The 9,044-nt window shown below is 34.4% G+C and overlaps 2 protein-coding genes across 2 annotated transcripts in view; both read right to left on the bottom strand.

The window, feature by feature from the left end:
- The window catches only part of LOC100178519 (lipase maturation factor 2-like), an 8,515-nt gene extending 3,520 nt beyond the window's left edge, over window positions 1-4,995 (bottom strand). The window contains exons 1-12 of the mRNA XM_018816403.2: window positions 4,824-4,995; window positions 4,259-4,429; window positions 3,679-3,773; window positions 3,292-3,407; window positions 2,914-3,026; window positions 2,669-2,694; window positions 2,455-2,607; window positions 2,021-2,156; window positions 1,530-1,670; window positions 1,177-1,282; window positions 692-794; window positions 143-328 (exon numbers count right to left, since the gene is read on the bottom strand). Of these exons, the coding sequence (XP_018671948.1) occupies window positions 143-328; window positions 692-794; window positions 1,177-1,282; window positions 1,530-1,670; window positions 2,021-2,156; window positions 2,455-2,607; window positions 2,669-2,694; window positions 2,914-3,026; window positions 3,292-3,407; window positions 3,679-3,773; window positions 4,259-4,429; window positions 4,824-4,917 (1,440 nt within the window). The 5' untranslated portion in view covers window positions 4,918-4,995. The remainder of the gene's footprint in view (window positions 1-142; window positions 329-691; window positions 795-1,176; window positions 1,283-1,529; window positions 1,671-2,020; window positions 2,157-2,454; window positions 2,608-2,668; window positions 2,695-2,913; window positions 3,027-3,291; window positions 3,408-3,678; window positions 3,774-4,258; window positions 4,430-4,823) is intronic.
- Window positions 4,996-5,412: 417 nt separating this feature from the next.
- Window positions 5,413-9,044, bottom strand: part of LOC100181661 (28S ribosomal protein S30, mitochondrial-like) — a 5,856-nt gene continuing 2,224 nt past the window's right edge. Inside the window, exons 5-10 of the mRNA XM_026839297.1 lie at window positions 8,153-8,291; window positions 7,518-7,653; window positions 7,132-7,303; window positions 6,637-6,762; window positions 5,937-6,109; window positions 5,413-5,682 (exon numbers count right to left, since the gene is read on the bottom strand). Of these exons, the coding sequence (XP_026695098.1) occupies window positions 5,541-5,682; window positions 5,937-6,109; window positions 6,637-6,762; window positions 7,132-7,303; window positions 7,518-7,653; window positions 8,153-8,291 (888 nt within the window). The 3' untranslated portion in view covers window positions 5,413-5,540. The remainder of the gene's footprint in view (window positions 5,683-5,936; window positions 6,110-6,636; window positions 6,763-7,131; window positions 7,304-7,517; window positions 7,654-8,152; window positions 8,292-9,044) is intronic.

Below are 9,044 nucleotides of genomic sequence, written 5' to 3'. Positions count from 1 at the left end.
GCCATGCAGGAAAAAAATCAATCACTTATAAAGTTACATACGCAGTAACTCGTCATTTAGTAAAACAACAATGTTATACTGGCTGTTTTTTTTTGGTCTCCACCACGCAAACAAGTTACATTCAATTCAACTCAACCCTCACCTTCCATGGTCCTTCCAATGAATTGCTTCCTTCAATAACAACCTCAGGCCTCCCACCAACCCCAGTCATTCTTCTAAAGAGACCGTACGAGTGGGTGAGATCAAAGGTTGAACTCGATCGGTGCCAACGATGGGCTATGGGTGACAACTCACGAGAAACTGAAGGCTCCAAGCTACACAGTGGTACCTATGTTGAGATATACAGGAATAATGCAATGGGTTAAAAAAATTTCAGATAAACCACATACATTCTTGTTCGCCTGCGGGACAAGAGTCGGGACAGAAAACAAGACTTGGGCGGGACGCTGGAGTCCGAATAAGAACAAGGAACTTAAATTTTTCGATCGTACAAGGGTGTTGGGGTAATTGGTAAATTTGGCTTAAATTCCAGGTCCTCAAAAACCACACCCATATAGAATAGAATGTGCATATACAATGTTGGGTAATGGACCAAAACTGGCCTAAATCCCTGGTTCTCAAGGACCTCATTCATATAGAATAGACTACCAAAGGTTTCTGTTTTAGATAAACCAAATACATATAGGCTTACCATTGAAGCAGTTAGAATAAAAACTGAAGGCAAGATGATAATTGACAGCTTGATGAGGTTGGAGACAAAAGTGAACAAAGTTTGTGTTTTTCCAACCAACACCCTGTGTATAGGAAGTAGAGTGAAGCATTTCTGATATACAAAGTTTCGGGAGGTTATTGTGAACTGTTCTAATAATATTCCAAGGGAGCAGATAATTGAGGCATTTAGAAACAAAATAAAAAGGGTCCAAGCTTGTATTGATGCTAACGGGGTTCACTTTCAACATCATTTATAATTGTCATTCATATTTACATCTTGAATCCTATACTGAAACATGTCTGTTTATTAATAGGTTTTTATTATAACACGGGTGTTTTGTTTCATACACCTCGTGCCAGCTCACAAGTTAGCAAGAATGTAACTTTGTGGGCAATAGTTTTCTCAGTTATGATGCAAACACCTAACCACTTGGGACAAATAATGGGGATAATAACAGTTTTTACCTCGAGGAAACATAAAGCGTTCTAAGAACAAATAAAAATGAAGCGGCAAAAATGATTCTTGGCAACGACCATTTCACAAAGGTGTTGAACTCTTCTTTGTTGAAAGCTTGAAATAAATTAAAAACTCACATTTAAAAAATAGATTTAGGTTACAAATTCTTTCTAATATTTATTAATTCTTTGTATTGACAATACTTAAATAAATGAACACAATTTATTTTGCCTCTTCGGCCATGATAACGAAAACCGGAAAGTTTATAAAAGCCAAAAAATGAGTAGTAACGCTAAAACAACAGTTGTTTAAACACGCTTATTGATTAAACAGAAAAAGAAAACTTTGGTATACAACTTACTTAGTTTAAACTTTCCATTGTATGTGAACAGAGTAGACATCACATATATGAAAGTTGCGAAGATACTGAGGTTCAACAAAACATAGAGAATATTCCATATTTTGTTTCCTTGCACCTCATTTTGTGGCGGATTTCTGTTGTCTAGAATAGAGAAATATAAACTAATTGTTTCTTGGAGATTAGTTTTGACTTTCTTTATACATAGTGTTAATTTTGATGTGTAAGAAAATCACTAGGTTGGAGCAGTTTTTATTTCTAGCAACAATTACAATGGTGGCAGCGTCGAGCCTTGAACCGCTAACCTATGCTATGTCGCCAAACATCCCTTAAAAGACCTCACATTTTAATACAGTATAACCATAAGAGAAAATTTACCCAAAAAATTTAGTTAGTTTTGGGGTAATAGACCAATCCTGGCCTAAATTCTAAGTTCAATGGGATACCATGCTGTGGGACCTCACCCATATAGAATAGATAACCAAAACAATTACCTTTCTTTTCGAAGGACAAACATCTGGATAAGAATGATAGATGGTTATCATCAAATAACGATAAACAAAGTACAACAGTTAGAATGTTGAAGAAGTTGTAATTGCCAGTCAAGTAAATGGCAACCATTAGAAATATCTGGGAAAAAAGTTTAAAAAATGACTTTAAGAAAAAGATTTAATATGTCCGCATAGGTTCTTATTGAATATTTTTATTGGTGTTCAATATAGTTTCGTTTTACTAATGGGTTGTGGCAGCACTTTGGGTGTCCGGACAATAAGCCAAATTGAGTCCTTTAACCCAACAAACATTAAATACAGAGAACAGAATACTTAAATACTCAAACACTGTTGTTGCCCACTACATAAACAAGTTATATGCATTTAGACTTATAATGAAAAGTAAGCATTAATGATAAATAAAAACAACATCTAACCTGAGCATAACCTGCAAACAATCGTAGCGGCCGCAATGGTACAAAGAAGAAGAATGGTAAACATATTTCAATAATATAAGTCCCAATCACTGAGAATTGTTGAACTGCATCTGGTAGTTGATGAGCCCACCATGCTAGTGGGGTTGGTATGCACTGCACACAAAAATTATTCAACAAAAGTTAAGGGTTTAAAATTAAATGTAAAATAGTTTACCTGTGACTCGTAATGGTAGTTTAATGCTGTAAAACAAAAAAAGTTTATAAACAAATTAACATTTTAGCTTGAAAAAATATAACACATTAATTCTCACATGGCAGGGCAATTACAACCGTTATAACACGGTGCCATATTTTTTAAAAATAAGTAACTTTGTAATGATAGTGGTTTTTCTGTATGGCCGACATGGATGGTTGTTTTGGTTATTTTTTTTGTGTGTGTGACCAAAAAAATATGCGTACCTGTCAGCCCCCACCAAGTAGGACATTGGCTTGTGAGTTTAACTACTCCAGATGCGAACATTAGACGAAATAACAGCCACTTCACCAACCAGAATGGTATCTCCTTGTGGATACTGAACATAAACTATAGTTAATAGTTAGGTATCAGCCATATATACATAAAAAGCAAAGCTACAGAAGTGGTAACTTGTAAGTTCGAGGTGTATGAAACAGAACACCTGTGCCAAAATGACTGTCGTTTTTTCCAGCCATGTGAGGATCCAGCCATGTGAGCAAGTTACATTCATTAAGTTTAAATCAGCTGTTCCTGGCAAACTTTATTACCAAAATAAATTGCTGACCTGTTTTAGATTTAAGAACTCAATAAGTATATCTTACTTGGCTTCTGTTTTGGCATCAGAGTTTTTATTAGATAGAGGAGCAACCAGTATTGATAAGAAACCAACCTCCAGTAACAGGATATCCCATTGAAACCAAAGAAAAGTATCTCCAACCTGAACAAAATTCTTACAGGTTTGTATTTCTCTTTAAATACAGTAGCGAAGATAAAATTAAATAAAACAAATAGGAAAAGGAATTAGCAGAAAAATGACAGTCTTTAAAACCACTTGAGTAAAAAGGTCAAATAAAAGCGTTGTGGCTAAACGCAGAGTCAACGGACTTGCAAAAATTTTTCATTATATATTTGTAAGATTATTCGGCAAATTAATAATTATGTTTAGGTGCTAAATTTTGAAATTATTTTGCAAAAGAACTTTGACTAACCTTGTACACAGATAGATAGAACAACCACAGCAAGAAGTATGTGGGCATTGTACGAACTCTTTTCCATATCATACATACAAATGATAGCAGAACACCTAAACAAGCAATACTTTAATAATTGATATAAGTTAAATTTCTAGTCTCTACTAACACACCTCTGTGTTATATTTAAATATTCGTGAGGTCCTGAAGTGTGGCATATAATTTGACCAGAGATTAGGCCGGAGTTGTCCTATTACCCCAACACTCAAGGTGCTACATCCTAATGTGGTCACTGGGTTCGAGAATTGTTAGTTCAGTGTCTTGCCCAAGTATATATACGGCATATCGTATGATAATATGACCAGCACCAGTAGGTGTATTATCAATACCTTTTGGTAAATTGTTGTGTTTTATAAAATGCAAAAAATTTAGGACACTTTTGGTTGACATGAAACAAGCTGTTTTTTGCATAGGAGACTGTATTATATTATAAGAATATTTGGTAGAAAGGATAGAAGAATTATAGAAGAATTATATAAGAATATTTCGTAATTGCCCCTCTGCACTTTTCGAAATTTTAATACAAACAAAATCTAACCTAAAATACAAAGTAGCTCCATAGCTAAGTGAGGCTCAAGTTTTATAAACCATAACAAAGTTGGTTCCTTCATAAAGTAGGACTCTGCAGTTTGAGATGATTGCTTGTTCTCTTTTATCATTTGTTGCATCCAGTTATGAACCGGTTTGATGCCATTTCTGCCATAAAGACCTGTAATAGATAAGCAGGCTATTAAAAAATATATAACCACTGTCCTGTATATATATATATAAGTGGCGCATAGTAGTAAAAAATATATTACCAGTGCACAGTGGTTAGGGCACCCGCCTTTAACCCAAAGTTTCAGGGTTCAAGGCTCGTCTTTGCTATCTATGCGGCTATATGTGTAAGGGAAATTGCTGTTGTTCCAACGAATAAAAAAAATGTATGAAATATATATAGTCCACACTAAATTTGTGATTTGTATATTACAACACTCCTTTTCCTGCATATATTTATTTAACTTACACACATAAAAAAGTACTGCAAATAAATCAATGATGAAACATATACAGTAAGATTATAAAAGCCAAAATGCTAGCTAATTAAATCGATTCTTTTTTACCTGGTACTTGAACATACAAAGAGGCAAATGCGAACATAAACGTTAACGCGATCAGAGCTAGAAATAGGTCCCTTGTTCTTGCTGTTTTATCCATTTTAATAAACCTTTACTATTCGCAATGTGTACACTTATTTCGTTGATACTGTAACACCTACAAACATACAACACACAGTACTTGAATCACTTAAACTGCTATACCGGTATATCCTGTCGTTAATATCGTTATTAAATACGGGTTTTAAACGGAAGTTGGGCCATATATTGCAACCTATGGGCTAACATTGTATTTCTAACTCTTCGAACGCAGCCAGACACTTTTCTATTGCGAGAAAAACAACAAGTGTGGAAGTAACACGTGTAACTTCGGCACATGCCCTTTTACTAATAGGCGTGTGTTGTGAAATTAAACCGCAGGAAAGCATTTTCTCCTTTGCCAAAACGCGTGCAAACTACCAAAATACTTTTCTTAAATTTTGTGTATAAACATTATACCGTTTAAATGCCACGCTTTGTAACCGATTCCTTTTTATTCATTTTCCTCCAGGCATGATGTTATAAACCAAAGACATTTGAAACCAATTTTATTCTCTTTGTTATACAGTATAAATCATCTTTTTATTGTAACCAAATGGATAAATAAAAGACATGTAGACTATTTTGCTGACGAATACACTTGACAAAAAAGACACACGGAATTGGATAAAGTGTTTTATTAATTTAGCTCATTCCGATCATTTTTGTCAGTTTCTTTCTGTAAGGTAATTTCTCATAATCCTCTTGTTCTCGTTTCTCCTTTGCCAACCTTTTGAGTTCTGCAGTTCTGACTTTATGAATTGGCATTTGATGTTCCAACTCAGGACTGAAAAAATAATTGCTGTTTAAATACAGCCATAACTAGTTCTAATCTGATTGAACCCAGTGGTCACTAATGGAATGTCAAAATTCGAAAATTGTTAACCCTACACAAAATAATCACCCACAAAGTTACACACATAGTAACTCGTAAAAAAGCTTGAGGTGAATGAAACAAAACCTCTCATTTTATAACTTTAAATACTGTCCCCTAAGCTAGGAATAAAATACATTTATTTGCACATATACGTTCCACCATACTTTGCTATATCTGGTTCTTGGACTATTAATTTACGATCATGCTCCAAAATTTCTTCTTCTGTTGCTCCCACATTATTTTGAATCGACTTTCCATTCGACACAAACTTGATAAGCATTTTTAAAGCTTCATCATTAATTTCTATGACTCCGTTTTCGGTATTCTCTTCATACAACTAAAACAAAGAGTTTTTATATTTAATAAAACATATCGTATAACTAAAAATAAAGGATTTGTATATTTAAAATAGAAAGGAAAGCTGGGATTCAACTACGATATTAGCATTAATAAGTTAAACAGATTTAGAAATTGGAAATTAAACTTTAATGGAATATATTTTACATGATATATCAGTTAACTGTCTTGCCCAATGACACATTTGGTGTCGATGGTAGGGGTGTTCAGAACTTGGCATCTTTTGGTTACAATACAACTACCTAACCCGTTAACCACTCGGCCAGAGCGACAGGTTTAAAAAACCCAAGAGCACACAGATAAGATAATAATAACAACTTTATTTCTCTTTTCGAATACGGTAGCGAAGATTTAGAAATATTTTAATGAAAAGACAGAAAATAAGCTTGGTCACTACACCTAGCAGACAAATAAGCCATTTAGGTTTAATATTTTCAAGTCAAACTTCTAATAGATACAAAAGTGTGTGTAGATGCATACCTGAAATTGTAAAAACAAGTGTTTTACCTTAACATCAGTTTTTCCATAGCAAAGGTTTCTGTATGGATTCTCATCAACATTGTCAGGGTCGATTGCAATTGTGTTAAGTTGGTAGCAGAAGAATGACAGGAATTGTCCATCAGTAACAATATTCTGCAACATAAATGCCTAATTATTGAACAAAGTTTGCAAGTGTTGCAAGACCAAAATGTCCGTGTTGCAGGACAAAACAGCAGTCCTTTAGGATCATGAAAACAAATACGCAGGAAGAGCCCTTTAACATTAACAATACAAAGTAACATACACGGTAACTCGTAAGCTGGCACAAAGTGTATGAAACAGAACATCCCTGTTATAACGACTTTTGTTGCCCAACACACAAAAATAAATAAATTACATACGTGGTAACTTGTAAGCTGACACAAGGTGTATGAAACAGAACATCCGTGTTATAACAAATGTCGTTGCCCGCCACCCGGGGTAAATAAGTTACATTTGTAATAAATGTTATTAAAGCATTACCTGTGAACAAAATGGCTGAGTTATATCCTTGTCCATCCAATGCCCAGCATAATGTGCTTGAGCAGCCGTCCATACCCATCCACTCATGATACCATGACCCTTTAAATGCTCATCAATCTCATCTGTGATGTCACAATGCTCCATATTTTCATTATACCAATCTCTGGAGTAACTGAAAAAAAACATTGGGTAAATCTAAAAGTCAATGGTTGATAAACAAACCAAGGATATTAATAATAACCATGGACCAATCCTGGCCTAAATCCTAGGACCCACAGCTTGCAACGCCATGGGACCTCATCCATATGGAATAGAATGAAAGAAGCATTTGCCTTATACAAGAACATGTAGCACCCCAGCAGTTAAGTTTTAAACAAACAACTTACTGAATTGGAAGTAATGAAAGTTGTGTATGGCCATATGGATGTGGGTTATATATAGGAGGAGCTAACTCCTCTAACTTATCGGCATCTAATGCATGTTGGTAGTTTGGGTCGATGTCTCCTCCATTGGGACGATAACCTGGAATCAATAAAGGATTATTTTAACAACGATATTTAACAACTGTTGTTTTCTTCCTATACCCTGACTTTTTGTTTAAAATGATTGTAAAGCTTTGGTAACATAATGAAAAGACAAATAAAATCATTATCATATAACTATATTATTTTATGTCTGATACAGAAATTATTGTATTTATACTCAAGCTAAAATTTGAAATCATTAGTACCCCCTAGGTAATGGGCCAACTGTGGCCTAAATATAAAGTCAAGTAAAAATAAATCATTATCCTCGCAGATAAAAAAAGGGCAGTGGGATAAGCAAACCAGGATAAAAGGGAACCAAACAGACTTTGCCCATTACCCCAACACCCAGGGTGCTGCCTCATGACAGCTATAAAAACAACTAGATGCATGAGATTCATTTTTTTCTGTAAAATACTCATTTAGTATATATATTTAGTAAAAAGGGTTTAATCAAAGCTTAAAAACTATAACTAAGCTTTGGTGTGATGCCCCACCTGGAGTAATAGTGTTTCTGTATTTAAGAAGCGGCCTCCTGAATACATGGGGTGTTGTATGGAAAGTTGGGATCCTTCCTGAACAACTCATCTCTTCAAGACGAGAAGTAAACTCCGGAAGTTGCTCAGATGTTCGAATCTAATAGAAGACACAGAAGGTGAGAAGATTAAAATGAAAGAAATGGATAAATATAAAAACATCTTTAAAACAAGATAAAACATGCAAAATGCACTACATACATTGCAAAGGACTGGCATATTTAAAAGTATAGTTGATTTACTTTTTTTTCTGCCTGACATATTATTATTATTGTGTTAACTATTAATACCAATAATTTAGCTTATTTACAAGCATAATACACTGCACCTATACCTGTATTAATGGAGTATCATGGCACTGGTAAGCCACTGGTAGATCTTCAGGTAAAGTCCATTTTAAGAAGCCACGGCCTCGAAGCCAAAACATGGAGTTCTCAGGTTTAAGGTCGATCTCACAGCTTGTGAGTTGTGGGTTGGAAGAAGACAATATCGCGACAATATATGATATCGTTTCACTCATTAATTTCTCATCTGATGTGTGCTGAAAGGTTGGTCATTAAATCTCAAATGAAAGTAAACACAGTTTATGGAACCCGTCAAGTTTTTACAACTATTACTATTTAACTGCCTCATATAATTTAATAATTATTGTCACAAAAGTATTAGCCGACTACACAAAAATGGTGCCGAACTATATTGCATTCACCATATTAATTAATTAGGTTTCATGTTTTTGACAACTATGTTTTGAACTGCATTGAACTGCAAACAATGCCATCCAATATTTTATTAAAAATCCAAAAATTGTGACAGTTCCGAATATCAAGGTTCAATTTTAATTATANNACAATAA

This window comes from Ciona intestinalis, unplaced genomic scaffold (genome assembly GCF_000224145.3).
Source record: "Ciona intestinalis unplaced genomic scaffold, KH HT000184.2, whole genome shotgun sequence".
Taxonomy (NCBI): domain Eukaryota; kingdom Metazoa; phylum Chordata; class Ascidiacea; order Phlebobranchia; family Cionidae; genus Ciona; species Ciona intestinalis.
Note: the sequence above shows the minus strand (reverse complement) of the source record. Positions and strands in the feature narration are given on the sequence as shown.